The sequence below is a fragment of the Lagenorhynchus albirostris genome, chromosome 12 (genome assembly GCF_949774975.1).
Source record: "Lagenorhynchus albirostris chromosome 12, mLagAlb1.1, whole genome shotgun sequence".
Lineage (NCBI taxonomy): Eukaryota > Metazoa > Chordata > Mammalia > Artiodactyla > Delphinidae > Lagenorhynchus > Lagenorhynchus albirostris.
This window is the reverse complement of record NC_083106.1, coordinates 17,855,299-17,872,815: the sequence shown is the minus strand read 5'-3', so window position 1 is coordinate 17,872,815 and position 17,517 is coordinate 17,855,299. Positions and strand designations below refer to the sequence as shown.

The 17,517-nt window shown below is 33.9% G+C and overlaps 1 protein-coding gene across 12 annotated transcripts in view; it reads left to right on the top strand.

Annotated features, from left to right (window-relative positions):
• The window catches only part of STXBP5 (syntaxin binding protein 5), a 165,362-nt gene that overhangs the window by 51,264 nt on the left and 96,581 nt on the right, over window positions 1-17,517 (top strand). For all 12 annotated transcript variants that reach the window (XR_009543732.1, XR_009543733.1, XM_060167219.1 and 9 more), the window contains 3 exons: window positions 164-227; window positions 4,153-4,236; window positions 11,817-11,940. Coding sequence is in view for 10 of the 12 variants with exons in the window: in XM_060167219.1 (XP_060023202.1) it covers window positions 164-227; window positions 4,153-4,236; window positions 11,817-11,940 (272 nt within the window). In the remaining 2 variants the exon portion in view is untranslated. The remainder of the gene's footprint in view (window positions 1-163; window positions 228-4,152; window positions 4,237-11,816; window positions 11,941-17,517) is intronic.

Here is a 17,517-nt window from a genome sequence, read left to right as displayed (position 1 = left end):
ATCCATATTGAGAACTATATATCTGTTACTGATCACTTGCTGAAATGTTTTCAACCTTTGTAAATATATCTTTATTTTCCATTCATTATTCTTATTGTAATGAGTATGTAATAGTATTGCAATTTTTACTTGAGAAAAAACATCTTAACTTTTTTTCTTTTAGGTCATCTAAATCTCACCCAGGACCTGTCGTCCATATAAGTGATAATCCAATGGATGAAGGAAAGGTAGATTTTTTAAAATATATATATTTATTACTTAAATGCATGAATTTTGTATTTTTTAAATATGCAAACCATTCCAGAACTACACTTACTCTGCAAAGTTGAGATTGATAACAAAGGTTGTATATCATATATACTTAATTGCTTATTTATGCATTATGAAGAACAAGTGAAAATTAAAATATTTACATTTTAAAGAAGAAATCTCTAAAACAAGTAAAATTTAATAAATACAGTTAAAGGTTGTTAACTTGTTTTTGGCTTATTTAGAATAATTCCCCTTATTTTCTGATAATCCTGACAAAAACCATTTTCTTTTGGTCTTGAATTCTTTTTTACACTAGTTAAACAATTTTTATAGCACTTATCACATAACATCTTATGTTAGAGTTGTCTCTGTATCTCTCTCCCCTAAATTTTTCTCCATAAATAGCTCAGATCAATATAGACTTTTTAAAAATAATACTTAATTTTTTTATACTTGAAACCAGTTTCATGCAGTCATTACCTAGCTATTGTTAATTTAGGTTCATTAGTACTCTGAATAATAATAAAATTTTATTTTCCATGAATCTCTACTTCCTAATTTAAACCAATCTCTCAGTAGTTCTATTTAATGATATTTTTTCTACTTACAAAATTTCATGAAAATTAGTCTACATCAGTACCAGAAAGTTAATCACTATCAGAAATCAGTGAAATGAAAGTTCTGGATTTTGTGAAGTTTATTCGGGTTTTTCCTTTTCTCAGTTAGTGAGAGTGGTAGAGCCTATATGTTGTGTTAACACTGTTCTGTTAATACTGGGAAAACAAAAGGATAGCGGTACTGTTTAGAGCTAGACTATATCATACAATTGTATGGTTTGAGAGAAACTACATGAAGCAAGTTACAGTAACCTATATTTTCACTTTACTTACTTATTTTTGGTATAAGATAATTGTCTAAAAGCCAATCTTTGGGTGGGAGACCTGGTGGAAGAATTGAAAACTTCCCTTTCTTCTACATTGAATCAGTCAGTAAGTCATTTCAGTCCTTCCATTGCAGTGTCTTTTCTATTCAATCTCCTTATGACCACTGCATTTCAAGGCATTCCAACCCATTCTTGAGTCATTTCCAGATCAGTCTTCCTAGAGTGCCATTTTAATCTTATTGCTTTCCTGTTCAAAAGCTTTCAGTGGTTCTGCAGTATCTAACAAGCAAAACAAAGCTTCCTTAAAACATAGCCCTAGGTTTCATTGTCTTTGAGAACATCTTTACCTGAATGCTATGCTGAAGCAAATAGTTATTGTTGCTCAAATGTGAGCTGCTCTTTACTATCTCCATCCCTTATTTATATAAGTCCCTCTGTTTGGAATTCTTTCCCACTGTTCTTTCTCTGCTGAATTCCTACTCACATCTTGAGGCTCAGATTAAATACATACCTTTCATGATACCTTTCCTGATAATCCTAACATAAAATGCTTTCTCTCACTTCCAAATTTATTAGCACCTTAGTTGTGCAATTTTCTATTTATAAGTACCACATCCTTCAGTTAGTTCTTCTATTTTTTAATATTTAGGAGATTGTAGGGATTAAAGTTTAACTTACTGGCACAAATTTCTAACATTCTTAGGAAGATACAGCTGGCTAGAGAGGTTAAAGTTTACTTTAACCCTCTTATGTTATTAAGATCTGGATGGGTAAAATTTTTTTTTTTAAGTTACATAGCTACTAAGTGGCAGATCTAAGGCTAGAGCTTAAGTTACCTGTGTCCTAAGCAATCCAGTATTGTTTATACTGTATATCACTTCTTAAATTTTATATTTTTCCATCTCTTTCCTTATTCCTGAAGTTCCTCTCTTACTTCCCCCATCAGAAAATGCCATATACATGTCCAAGATATTTAGAAGGACTAGAAAAAGGTAAAGGAAACAAATACCAGTTTTGTTTTTTTTTTCCAGAAAGAGTATGTATTTCAGATTGCCGAAGAAAGAAGAGTTTATGTTAGGAAAATTAAGTGTACTTCCTACCAAGGTGGGAAAATCTATTTTGTTAGTTTCAATGACTCGTTCTTCCAAATGTCCCCGTAGTCTGAAATCCACTAAGTTGCAATTTAGTTAAAGTTACTGGGTCTGCCCCCAAATTTGTTCATATCTCCAGATCATATGAACAGTTATTGGCTAGCTACCAATCATTCATGTATTTATTAAACAAATATTTATTGAATAGCTACTATGCATTAGGCAGTATATTAGGTACTAGAGACATATAGATGAAAACACATTTACTTGTGTAAGAGAAGAAGCATCTCCGTCTGTCCAGAGGAATTGAGTAGGCTTACCCAAGGAAGCAACACTAAATGCTTAAAAGTGAATAAAAAGTGAATAAAAGTGAATTAAAAAGGGAGAAGGTTTCAAGCAGGGGAAATACTGAGATTTGGAAAATGCCAGTGCAGGAGGTGGTAAACAGTAGAGAGTTTGTGAGGCAAGAACATGCATTTCATTCCGGAACTTATTCATTCACAAAAAATGTATTCATTCACAAAAAAAGTACCTACAACATATCAGGCTCTCTGTCTTACGTTAGAGGTATAGTAGTAAACAAGGTAAAACCAGTTCTTGCTTAAATAGACCAGTGTTTCAGTTTGCAAGATAATTCAGATAAGGAAAAAGACATTATTTTATTGTCTAGTGACCCTTCAGGTTAAAAAATGTACAGGTTGCTGTTGGAGCACATAGGAAGGACATTGGCTTACATTTGGTAGGTCAAGGAAGACTTTCAGGAAGAAGTGATAGCTAAAATGACATGAAGGATTAGTAGGATTAGTCCAGCAAAAAGGATGACATTTGAATGGAGTGGCCCAGTTAGGGTGACAGCATGGGCAAAGGCGTAAAGGTAAGAGAGAGCATGACCTGAAAGATATAATGGAATGTATTGGGTAAGAGGGATGTGGAAAAGGATGAAGCTGGGGAGGTGAGCAGAGGCCAGACCATGATGTATCTTGTAGGTCAGATTATTCAGTTTGGACTTGATCTAAAAATAATGGTAAGGCATTAAAAAGTTTTAAACAAAAAGCTACATTACATGATCAGATTTGCATTTTAGAACTATCACCCTAGCTACAATATAGAATGGGTTATAAAAAAGGGCCGAGACTGGAGAGTCAGAGAGACCAGAGACTAGAGAAGAGATTTTTGTATCTTGAACCAAGAGAGAGACATTGGAGGTGGAGGAAAGTAAATTAGAGAGATATTAGAGTGTACTTTTTAAATTACTTGATGATTTTACCTGGTAGGGGAGAGACTAGAGTTAATGATGACTCCAAGGTTTTTGCCTGAGCGACTTAATGAATATTAAAAAAAAAAAGAATGCTGAGAGAGACACTGCAATAGGGAATACCAGAAAAGGAAGGTAGGGAAGAAAATAATGAATTCACTTTGGACACATTTATTTTGAGGTTCTTGTGGAATAAATATGTGAACATGTGGCCACTGGAATTATAAGTCTGAATCTCATGAGAGAGGTCCAGGCTAGATATAATTTGGAACTAATCAATATATAGACGAGTAAATGAGATTGCCTGATAATGTGTTGAATTAGCAAAGTCTGTAAACTTTAAAGCACATGAAAATGTTAATTTTTATTGGTGACTTATATTAATTAATGAAAATATACCCTCTGGACTTCAAAATGGTACTGTTTTCATTTTCAATAATCAGTTGTATGATATATGTTGAATCCCTAATGATCAAAGGCATATAAATATGCAATGCAGTATTCCCATATGTCATCCATGAGATAAGTAATTAGCAATGCAGATGTTTAATTATATTATAATTTCATACCTTAAGCATATGAATGATAATAATTATCTTTATTATCAGCAAATAAATGTTTCATATGATTCATGTCATTCCTAGGTAATGTGGCATTTTCTTTTATTACAGCTTTTGATTGGCTTTGAATCTGGAACAGTAGTGTTATGGGACCTCAAATCAAAGAAAGCAGACTACAGATACACCTACGATGAGGTAATAACATTATTTTTGCAACCAAAAGCTGTTGTCATTTCTCTAGCTCAGAACGGCTTCTCTAAGAACTTAATTAGTGATTTTTTTAGGCAACCTTTTTAATTGCAATAACACATAGTTTTTGCATATATATGAAATAATATATTAAAATAGGTCAAAAGATAGAAAAAAAAAATCTCTGCAACTCCTATCATTTGGTCATCCGGTTCCCTTACCTCACATTGCAATGTTAGTTTCTCATGTATTCTTCCAGAGATATTTTCTGCATTTACAAACAAATTAATAAAGTATGCTATTTTAAAATTTTATACAAGTGATAGTATGCTGTAAATATTTATAGTTTGCTTGCTTTAGGATCCAAATAAAGACTGTGATTGATCGATTTTGTCTTTTTTTGCCCTCAGACTTCCTATAAATTGGATGGTTTACTGAGGCATGATCATATTTAGTTTCATTTTTAGCAGGACTATTTCATAGATGATGCTGATGTTCTTCTACCAGGTTGAATATTAGTGTCTGTTTGTGATATTAGCAGCCAGTGATGTTCAAGGCCTAGATCTATTAGTGCGTAGTTGTTGCAAAATAGGGAAGTTCTAATTTTATAATTCCTTCTCTATTTTGTGGGACACTTCAGTAAAGAGAAACTTCTTGTCTACTCTTTTGGTTATATAGTAGGACAGTTCAGATAGGAAAGGCAGGATAAATGCTTAATTCTTTCTTTTTATTTCAGTATTTACTCTAAAGGGGTTGTTCTCTAGTAATCTTAATGATGGGTAATTTGTTCTTGTTTTCTGTTTCACTATGTACTCAAAGATTTAAACGTATTTCATATGCTTCAGTACACTGAAGTTATTATCCTTATTGATTTTCAAATTGTCCCATCTTTGGTCAGTGAATCTCTTCCAGTTGTTTCCCGAGTCCTCTGGTGATAATACTCTTAGATAGCTTCCTTGCCATCTGTTATAACAAAGTATACCTATTAATCTTTTATATTTCTGTCCCAAATGTATAATATCTTTTTCCATGAAACTGGCTTCTTTCAGTGTGAAATGGTATCTAGTGACCCTAATTTGGGTACCAGGAGTGTTCACAATTTCCAATTCAGTGAATAGATCTAGGAACTGTGTAAGTGGTTTTGTTTGCTTGTTTTTGAGAAATATGTCATGTGTTCATATCGATGCTTTCAGTTACTCAAGCAGACTACCTTGAGCAACTGTAGCAATACTTGGAATACTTTGTAAATGTCTGTGTATTATCTTTTAAGCTTGACTAAAAGAATTTCCTTTGCTTTCATAGCTGTATACTTTTTGTATTTAAAGCTTTTTAGTTAGTAAGTATTCTGTGGTTCACCAATCAAGATCTTGAAATTATTTTAAAAGAATATTTTTAATAAAGAGTTCTTGTCATTTCTCTGGAAGATTTGGCCTGTAGAGCTGTTTCCTATGTCAAAATGAAAGCACATTTGAAAAACTGACTTTTTTTTGTTTTGCTTTTGTCATTTAAATAGTTATCTTGGCTTTAGCCACTATGGAGTCACAGGGAATTTACCATCTCACCTTAAATACACTGGAAAAATACATGAAAGAACAGTTTTTAGAAATTAGCAGGTAGTGTAGAACCAGGATTCCTTAGAGAGGGGAAACAAGGTGAGCCCTTCAATTGCCTTAGCTTATGACCTGGAGAGATCTTCCAGGTCTCAGCCCATGAAGGGGGAAGGGGGAAGGGGGGAACCTAATTTAATAAGCCCAACAGTCTCCCTGAGTTGAGGAGGCAGAGTTGGGAAATTGGGGAAGATATCCATAGCTTATAAGACAAGGTAACAGAGAGTAGAGAACTGCCTAGAGATAGTTTTAAAAGTTCGCAAGGAGCCCTTCACCCTGCGTCTTCAGCTGAATACTGATTACTGCATGGGTGTGAGGCTTGGAAAAGATCCACTGGAAAGGAGTAGGTAGAACAATTCTCATAGCACACAGAGGACTGAGAGTAGTTCACATTCCCAGCAGAATGGAGAAAGCTTGTAGTAGACAGGGCATCAGGAAGAGTGCTCAGAAAGGTACTGCCTCAGTAGTGGGGCCAAACTAGCCCTGCATTACAGGCTGGCTCAGGCTAGCCTAACAGAGCTTAAAAGCAAGCCTTAAAAAGTCTAAGCTGTTTCCAAGCAGTATTTTTAACTGCATCCCAGAAAAAAGGCCCAAAAATCTTTAAAAGAGTATAACAACCCATCATAAATTTCACAATGATTAGCATCCAGATAAAAATCTATGAGGCATGCAAAGAAGCAGGAAATGTAATGCAAAAGGAGAATAAAACACAGTCAATAGAAACAGACTCAGAAATGATACTGATGGTATAATTAGTAGACAAGGATAGTAAAACAAATATTGAACAGACTCCATATGCCCTAAAAGGTAAATGAAAGCATGAAAATGTTGAGGAAAGACATGCAAGACTTCAAAAACACAAGTGTAATTTCTAGAGATGGAAAATGTCTAAGATGAAAAATTTTCTCTGGGTGGGTTTACCAGAAGATTTGATATTGCAGAAGAAAAGCTTGATTAACTTGAAGACACATAGCAATAGAAATTACTCAATATGAAAGATGAGCAAAGAATGAGCAGAACATCAGTGAACTGTGGTACAACTTCAAGAAGACTAATATATGTGTAGTAGGAGTCTCAGAAGGGAGCATGTGGACAGAAAACATATTTGAAGAACTAATGACCCAAAGTTTCCCAAATTTGATGAAGACTTTAAACCCTATAAACTTCTAGAATATACAGATATCTTAGAAGTTCAATGAACTCCAAGCAGAAGAAACATGAAGAAAACTACACAAAAGCATGTCATATTTCAGTTGCTTAAAAGTAGAACCTGGGCTTCCCTGGTAGCGCAGTGGTTGAGAGTCCGCCTGCCGATGCAGGGGACACGGGTTCGTGCCCCGGTCCGGGAGGATCCCACATGCCGTAGAGCGGCTGGGCCCGTGAGCCATGGCCGCTGAACCTGCGCATCCAGAGCCTGTGCTCCGCAACGGGAGAGGCCACAACAGTGAGAGGCCCACCTACCGCAAAAAAAAAAAAAAAAAAAAAAGTCTGCCTATAAGTGGACCTGCATGATTCAAACCCGTGTTGTTCAAGAGTCAACTACACAGTATACATATACTTACACTATACTTACATAGTATATACATTACTGTAGCATAAAGTTTACTATACTATATACACATTATTGACATTTATGTTTACATATATATATATACTTGGGTAGCACATATGTAGTATTACAAGTAATGGTATTAGACTATTAGGAAAAAAGAAATCTTTTATCAAGTTGTATTTGTACTTTAAACATTGCAGAAATAATGGGAAAAGTTGTGCATGTTTGTTGTATTTAAAAGTTCACATTTGGCTATTTCTTTTTGTAGGGTATTTTCTGTTACTTGTTTCTCTCTGTTATCCAAAATATTATGAGCTATTGGTCCCTGTAATTAGCTAGTATTTATTTTTGGAATGCTTAGTGATTTAATATCCTAAAAATAAAAGGTACTCTTAAACAAAGATGTATATTGTTTTCTTTAGCAAAGTAGAAATATTAGTTCTCTTTATATAATATATATACTTATGTATATGTTACACATTTTTATATATGATAAGATTAGAATGTTTTTATTTATAAGTTCCAGATAACACTGTAAACCTCTCTTGTACTTCTTTTATCACTTTAAAAAAATATATTTAAGTAGCTTTGTGTATAGCTTCTTAACATTACTTATATTTTACAGAAATAATTTCATCTATTAAGGCGACTAAGTTGCTTATTTTAACTTTTTTTAAACAAATAAATATATTTATTTATTCATTTATGGCTGCTTTGGGTCTTCATTGCTGTGTGCGGGCTTTCTCTAGTTGCAATGAGCAGGGGCTATTCTTTGTTGCGGTGCATGGGCTTCTCATTGCAGTGGCTTCTCTTGTTGCGGAGCACAGGCTCTAGGTGTGCAGGCTTCAGTAGTTGTGGCATGCAGGCTCAGTAGTTGTGGCTCACAGGCTCTAGAGTGCAGGCTCAGTAGTTGTGGTACATGGGCTTAGTTGCTTCACAGCCTGTGGGATCTTCCTGGACCAGGGATTGAACTCATGTCCCCTGCATTGGCAGGTGGATTCTTAACCACTGCACCATGGACTTCTGGGAAGTCCAAGAAATTGCTTATTCTAAGATTGAGTTTATGGAATGTCATGTGTATGTTTTGGAATAAGTTTATTACTATTTTAAGATTTTATTTAGAATTTTGTTAGAGATACTTTGACCATAAAACATTGTATTAAATATTGGCATTTAAAAATACAACTGAGGGACTTCCCTGGTGGCACAGTGGTTAAGAATCCACCTGCCAATGCAGGGGACACGGGTTAGAGCCCTGGTCTGGGAAGATCCCACATGCTGCGGAGCAACTAAGCCCATGTGCCACAACTACTGAGCCTGAGCTCTAGAGCCTGTGAGCCACAATTATTAAGCCCCACATGCCACAGCTACTGAAGCCCGTGTGCCTATAGCCCATGCTCCACAACAAAGAGAAGGCATCGCAATGAGAAGCCCATGCACCTCAACAAAGAGTAGCCCCCTGTTGCCGCAACTAGAGAGAAAGCCCATGTGCAGCAACAAAGACCCAACGCAGCCAAAAATAAATAAATAAATTTATAAAATAAATAAATAAATAAAATACAGTTGATTGTCTTTGTCTATCATCATTTAAATTTTAAAATGTGATCCATAAACATTAAATTATTTTATTTAACTTAAATGTATAAGCATATGAGGAACCCAAATAAATGGACATTGAATGATGATACTAAATGATGACTTTGTATGTAAGTAAAACTCTTAACTTCCAGTTACATGGTTTTTGGGCTGCACTTGGCAGTTCAAGACATTCTAGTAGGATAGCTTTTAGATTCTGTTGACCATTAAGAACAAGAAGTGTATCAACTTGAATAAAAAAGAAGTAATTCAAAGAGAACATAGGAGAGTGACTTTTTAAATTTTTTACAGACAAAATATAAATAATATCAGAACAAAAAATTGAAGAGTAACAAACTTTGGTCATATAAAAATATTTTTCATGAACATTGGGGTGCATGTATCTTTTCGAATTAATGTTTTTGTTTTTTTTGGATATATACCCAGGAGTGGAATTGCTGGATCATATGGTAACTCTATTTTAGGCTTTTGAGAAACCTCCATACTGTTTTTCACAGTGGCTTCACCAATTTACATTCCCAACGACAGTGTATGAAGATTCCCTTTTCTCCACATCCTCGCCAACATTTGTTATTTGTGTTCTTTTGATGATAGCCATTCTGATAGGTGTGAGGTGATATCTCATTGTAGTTTTGATTTGCGTTTCCTTGATGATTAACCATGTTGAGCATCTTTTCATGTGCCTGTTGGCCATCTCCATTTCCTCTATGGAAGAATGTCTATTGAGTTCTTCTGCCCATTTTGTAATCAGGTTGTTTGTTTCTTTGATGTTGAGTTGTATGAGCTGTTTAAATATGTGGGATATTAATCCCTTACCAGTCATATCATTTGCAGATATTTTTCTTGCGTTCAGTAGGTTGTCTTTTTATTTTGTCGATGGTTTCCTTTGCTGTAGAAAAACCTTAAGTTGAATTAGGTCCCATTTGTTTATTTTTGCTATTATTTCCTTTACTTTAGGAGACGGATCCAAACAAAATATTGCTGCAGTTTATGTTGAAGAGTATTATGACTATGTTTTCCTCGAGGAGTTTTATAGTATCCAGTCTTTCATTTAGATCTTGAATCCATTTTGAATTTATTTTTGTATATGGTGTTGGAGAATGTTCTAATTTCATTCTTTTATTGGGTTGGCCAAACCATACGTGTAGCTGTCCAGTTTTCCCAGCATCACTTACTGAAGAGACTGTCTTTTCTCCATTGTACATTCTTGCCTCCTTTTTCATAGATTAATCGACCATAAGTGCATGGATTTAATTCTAGGCTCTCTATCCAGTTTCATTGAGCTATGTGTCTGTTTTGTGCCAGTACCATACTGTTTTGATGACTGTAGCTTTGTAGTATAGTCTGAAGTCAGGGAATATGATTCCTCCAGCTCTGTTCTTCTTAAGATCATTTTGGCTATTCAAGGTCTTCTGTGTTTCCATATAAATTTTAAAATTATTTGTTCTAGTTCTATGAAAAATGCCATTGGTATTTTGATAAGGATTGCATTGAACCTGTAGATTGTCTTGGTAGTATGATCATTTTAACAATATTGATTCCTCCAGTTCAAGAACACAGTATATCTTTTTATTTGTGTCATCTTCAATTTCTTTCATCAGCATCTTATAGTTTTCATAATACAGATATTTTGCCTCCTTAGGTAGGTTTATTCATGGGTATTTTATTCTTTTTGATATAATGGTAAATGGGATTGTTTCCTTAGAAGATATATGCACCCCAATGTTCATAGCAATTGCCAAGTTACGGAAGCAACCAAAGTGCCCATCAAGAGATGAATGGATAAAGAAAATATGGTGTATATATACAATGGAATACTACTCAGCCATAAAAAAAGAATGGAATTTTGTCATTTGCAGCAACATGGATAGACTTTGAGGGCATTATGCTAAGTGAAATGAGTCAGACAGAGAAAGACAAATACTGTATGATATCACTTATATGTGGAATCTAAAAGATACAGCAAACTAGTGAATATAACAAATAAGAAGCAGACTCACAGATAATAGAGAACAAACTTCTGGTTACCAGTGGGGAGGTTGGGGAGGGGCAATCTAGGGGTCAGGGAGTGGGAGGCATAAACTGTTGGGTGTAAGATAGGCTGAAGGATGTATTGTATAACGTTGTACAACACAGGGAATATAGCCAATATCTTGTAATAACTGAATGGAAAGTAACCTTTAAAAATTTTATAAAAATTTTAATTTTTTTAAAAAAATAAATAAATTTTAAATAAATAAATTTAAAAGTTTAAAACTTAAAAAATATTTTTCAGATAGTTTTTAAGTGGCTCAGACATATAAAATAAATTTCAGATTTTAAAAGTCACCTTAATAATTACTGTGAGAAATGGGTAACCTGTCTTAAAGCTCAGTCTGAGGTATTTTTAATTGACCTTAATTCCAAATGTACATTTTTGTCTAAAAATTCTAAAATTTTAGTTAATTTCTAAAATTTTTTCTCATCTGTCAATGCAACTAGTTTTTCCAATGGAATATTGATTATAATTGCTTGGTAATTTATGTTTAGTTATTGTTTATTGTAAGAATACATTTTGTTTTCCTGAACTTGTCAATAATACATATATCACTATCATATTATCCTTACGCTCACTTAAGGAGTAAATAAAGTAAAAATCATTAAAATAGTGTCAGAACCAAATTAAATCTCATAATGACAGGAGGACTGAGTTACGGGAATTTAAGATTAACATTATTGACGTTAGCTTGGGAAATAAGAAAAAGTTTAAAATGAAAAATTAATTATGAATAACTTGGTGTTTAAATAAAATTTTGTTTTTAAAAATGGAATTCTTTACCCCTCTTCTATAGGCTATCCACTCGGTTGCTTGGCATCATGAAGGAAAACAATTTATTTGCAGTCATTCAGATGGCACTTTGACTATATGGAATGTGAGATCCCCTGCTAAGCCTGTACAGACGATAACTCCACATGGTAAGAATGTATCCCTTTTAAATACCACCTAAATTGTGATGCACAGTAAACTGTTTTGAGTTTGCATTTGGATTTGTTTGTTTGTTTTTGATGATAAGGATGGGTTTTCTTTCATTCTGAATTTTAAATATTTATACATATAGAAATAATTTGTAACAACCAGGTAAATAAAATCTCAAATAACTATATTTGCGGTTGAAATTGCAAATATGAGCTTTGAGAAAATGAAGTTACATAATCTTCTGAGTATTCTTTTCTCCAGTAGTCCAAAAAGTAGATAATTTTGTGAGTGATATAGGACTTACTTTAAACTGTTGTCATCTTAAAGTTATCAATTGCAAGTTGCTAATGTATATATAATATGTACTGAAACACTTGGAACTCTAGGAAGGTAATTTTATACATTAAAGTATGTTTTCAGAGTCCCCAAAATGACCCCAAGTTTGATTCACTAGGAAGACTCATAGGACTCAGCAAAAGGATGCAAAGCAAAATCAGTACAGGGAAAAGGCACATGGGGTGAAGTCTGGAGGGAGCCAGGTTGAAGCTTCCAACAGTCTTCTCCCAGTGGAGTCACACAGGACATGCTTAATTCCTCTAGCAATGAGTTATTACCACATGTGTGAAACGTTATCTACCAGCGAAGCTCACCTGAGCCCAGAAGTCCATAGTTTGTATTGTTGTCAGTCCACAGGTACCCTCTGCTTTAGCATGTACCAAAATTTTAGATGCTCAGAAGGAAAGCAGAGATTGGTCATAAACCATATTGTTTGTATAGATAATATAGCATAGTGTGCCACCCTTATCAGTCTTGGAATGGTGGAAGCTGTCTTGAAAGCCAAGTTACCAGTTGCCAACCAAGAGAGCTAATCTTACAAGCTGACCTTTCTAGGGATAGCGGTCTCAAGCCTGCTTTGTTAACTTTTTTCTGTACAAGTAATATATACAGAACCTCCATGACGGTTTTATTAGGGTGCTTATGAACATATTAGGAAGACCTTGTTTGAATTTTGGATGAGGCATAGGAATTTGTATTTCTTTATTAATCTGCATTCTCCCAATTCTACCCTAAGAGGTTCTTAACCAGCAAATTTAGGGAAATAAAAAGGAACTGTTTTTTAAATTGGTAGCATACTAAAAGAGTACTTTTGTAGTTATTGCTAATGTTTCATTGTTTGCTTTAAAATATGAATGCCCACTTTTTTAAAAAAAATTGGTACATTCTGAATTATTACAATGTAGAAAATAAACAGTCAAATAAAAAACTTATCTTTCTGTAGCAATATGCATTTTTAGACTTGTTTGTTTTCTGATAAAAATAATAATTCTTTTAGCCACATATTGTAATATATTTTACCACTGCTTTTTGGTAGCAGTCATCTTCTGGAAAAGCACTTATTTTAAATTTGCTACAGGTCTATTTATGTGTGCCTCCAGAAGATAGCCCTTTTGATAGTAGGTTCCAGTTTTCCCTAATGTATTTTTGTTCTTCCTTCTGTTAGTGCCTAAGTCCCTAATCTTTGTGGTACTCCTGAGTATTCCCATACATTTTAGCATCTCCCAACCCCACTGGAACCTAGGAATTCAGAAAACCAAAACAGTAGATGAGTAGTTTCAAGACCTTTAATTTCAAATCCAGAAGGAAATAAAAATAATATTGAAGATGGTAGAAATATGTAATATTGGTTTTAAAGTTTTAAGTTTATCTAAATTTTTATCTGTTTTTGTAAGTCTAGTACAAAGAGGTTTTTTTCTTTCAGACCATTTGAGAGTAAGTTTTCAACATATTGCCCAATCATCCCAAAATATTTCAGTATTTGTTTCTTACAAAGACATTCTCTTATATCACCAAGTTTTGCCATTTATCAGAAGGGTCTATATGCAGGATAGAGTTAGTTGTCATGTTTCTTTAGTCTCATTCAAACTGGAACTGTTCTTGAGCCTTTTCTTGACTTTCCTAACTGATAAATTTTGAACATTACAGGTCAGTTATTTTATAGAATGTGCCTCCATTTGGTTTTGTCTGATGTTTTTTCATGTTTAGATTCATGTTGTACATTTTCAGCAGGAATATCCCAAAAGGATTGATGTGTTCTTTCTGCAGCCTCAGGTGGAGCTTATGTTTGATTTGTCCTAGTGATGTCTCATACTCTGATCCCTTGATTAAGCTTCTGTCTACTAGGTCTCTCCATTATAACGTTATTTTTTCCTTTTGAAATTAATAAATGTTTTTGATTTTTTCTTGTAATCAATAAGTGTTTTGATTTGGAGGAAATATTTGAGACTCTGTAAACATACCGTTCCTCATCAAATTTTTACCCCCTGGTTTTAGCATCTGTTGTTGTTTTCTTGGATGGATCACTTATTGGTTGCCAAATGGTGATTTTCTATTTAATCTTGATACTTTTTTTATACTAAAATCTTAAGACCTTGAGAGCAGACTTTTAGAAGTAGCATAAATAGATTTCTACAGGGTTTGTAATATCTTAGCAAAAAAGGGTAACTAGTTAAAATTACTTTTTTCAAACAAGACAAAGAATATTTGATATAATATGTTTTTTTCAAAATTAGAATCCAAACAAAATGTAAAAGTACATTTTTTTCTGTGGCAGATGTTAGGAAGTTGGATGGCGTTTGTTGGCACAGTATAGCAGCCTAAAAATGTAGATCATCAGAAGTACTGTTTCTTTATAAAATATGAATTATTTTCAGCAACAGTAATGTGGTAGATACCTGCCAAAGTTAAATTTATGCTGATAGTTGAGTTCAGTGGCAAAGCTAAGTGCATTTTTATACATTAAAGCACAAAAATGTGTTTTTCATACAGTAACAAGGTATCACATATTCCATATATACATATACCATATTTGTGGTATGCAGTTTTTGGTATACTAAATATCTGCTTTGATGGATTGAAATTTAGGGCTTTTTTTCATTACTATCTTGTGTTGTGGATTTGATGGATTGAAATTTAGGGCTTTTTTTCATTACTATCTTGTGTTGTGGTCTCTTGTTCTTACTTTCTAACAGTTACAGTAAATCTTGGGTTTTTTTCAGATCTAAACCATGTAAGGTAGTGGTTAAGTATATCTTATTCTTAAAAAAAATTAATAAGCTTGATAATTGATTAGAACTGATTGTACTTTTATTTATTCATTCAACAAATATTGGTTCTACTATGTGATAGGCACCATTCTACACCTTAGAACAAATAAGCAAAATGTAAGTGAAAGTACCTGGAAACTGACATGCTATATACATATGCGATTATAGTAAATATAAATTTGGATATCTTATTTACTTGGTAGGATAGGACCAAAAGATTTTTAGATTAGTTTTCCCCAAAATGTATTTCACGATACTAATTTTTCCTATGTTAATGAGTTATTTGGTGAAAAATATGTCATGATCAAAGAAGTTTTAGAAATGCTGAATTAAAGTTGAACATTTTCTTCACTACAAGACTTCTTAATCTTTAACGTACACTATGAATTTCTAAGAGGGAAAGTACATATACACATGTATACATACATATATTCGATTGACCCTTGAAAAGCGCAGGGTGTTGAGGTGCTCACTACTGCCTAGTAGAAAATCTGCATATGACCTAAAGTCAACCCTTGGTGTCTGTGGTTCTACATCTGTAGTAGTCTAGTATTTACTACTGAAAAAAATTTGCGCATAAGTGGGCCCATGCACCTCAAACCCATGTTGTTCAAGGATCAACTGTATATTTATTATTTATGTTGGTTTATATATTAATTTATTTTATGTACCTTTTCCCAAACTTATTTGACTTTAGCATCTTTTGTTCACAGAGCATCTTGTGGTTGTCTAGGGTTCCGTGGAATACACTTTGAGAAATGACGGCCTGGTGCTTGAATTATAATTTAATTATAAGACAGTTCCCCAGATTTGGTAGCTATGTTCAGTTTACCCTCCGATGGCATCATTCATTGCCAAAGCTGTTTGTTAGTGGACTCTTATTCTGAGGGGCATAGCAGTTATCTAGATAATGATGATAAAATGGCCAAGAAAGGAGAATAATTTGAATTCATTTAAGGTAATTTTCTGATATAAGGTTGTATAATTTTATGCATATCAAGATGGTTGATAGTCATATTTTTTCAGAAAGTCTCTATTTGGGTATCTGAAATTACTCGACAGATGATTTTTGACCAAAACAAACAAAAAGTGATATCTCCCTTTAATCTACTTTTTATGAATATCAAAGAACATTTCCCTGGCAGTCAGACAATCTGGAATGTAATTCTAGCTCTGCTGTCTGTGAAATACTTTGTAGAGATAATTACTGTTTTCTGGGACTTCGTTTCAGCGTATGTAAAATGAAAGGATTGAGCAAGGTGATTTTTAAGGTGTAAAGTTTTATGATTGTGTGGAAATTAAGCAGGATTTGTACCATCTATCGACTCTGCAAAGTCATTTCATCTTGGTGGGCTGTAAGTTCTGTATGTCTGTATGGTAAGCCTAGTGGGTAAGCCGTACTTCCCTCTCTCTCTCTTTTGGCTTGTTTCTCTCCTATGGCAGATAGGCTTTCATTTTTTAGGAGGGAAGAACTTTGGTAGTCCTGGCATGGCTCAGGTACTTACCCTGAAGCAGTCATCATGGTTAAGTGATTTGCTGACCCAGGGCCCCAGAGGATCTCCCATGTAACCCTGGGTATGTGCGTGTGATGTGTTGCAGAGTGAGATTTTTCTGCTATTGTCATGGTCACCAAAGTCAGATTATTCTCAGAGGAAATGGAGATGGTAGATAGTCAAAATCAATAGGTATCCATTATAGGAAATGACATTTTAAGACTTAGTTCGTGGAGCTTATTCATCAGTACAATCAATCCATTTATCAAAGAATAACCCAGGATTAGAGAACTTTTATTCTGTTAAACGTTGCTGAAGGAAAGATAAATTCAAACTTCACATAAGTAAAGCTAACTTAATGTAATATTTTAAAGATGTGACATATTAAAAATTTCTATTAATCTACTTTTAAGATTTACCTGAAGCATAATACATTCAATAAATAACAAATCCATACAGCAGTTCTTTAATGTAGTCCATTACAGAGTTTTCCCTAGTTTTTATATTTGAGTGTTATAAGATAGCAAAGAGCAGAGCAAGGTTATTTTAGTCAGAAGGTGCAAAGACATAATCAAAAGCAGAGTATTCTTGGAAAACTGTTAATAGTTTAATATGACCAATGTTTAAAATTCCTTTGGGCGAGTAGCAGGAAACTAAGACAGAACTGCATACAGAGGCAAAAATATACCTTGTAGTATGCTAAAGAGTTTGGACTTCATGATGGAGACCTAGGAAATGATTTTATAGTGAGAAACATAAAATTTATATTTGGAAATACTGCTTTGATGGTATTGCATCAGATGAACTGGGAGCAGAAGAGGGAGGTCAATTAGGAAGCTGTTGTTAACAGTAAATAATGAAGATGTCAATTGTGACTGCTAATGAGAAGAAATGGACATACATAATGAAATTCTGGAATTAGAATCAATAGGACTTTGTTGATTATGGCTGTGTAATTTTAGGGGATGGGAAGCAGGGC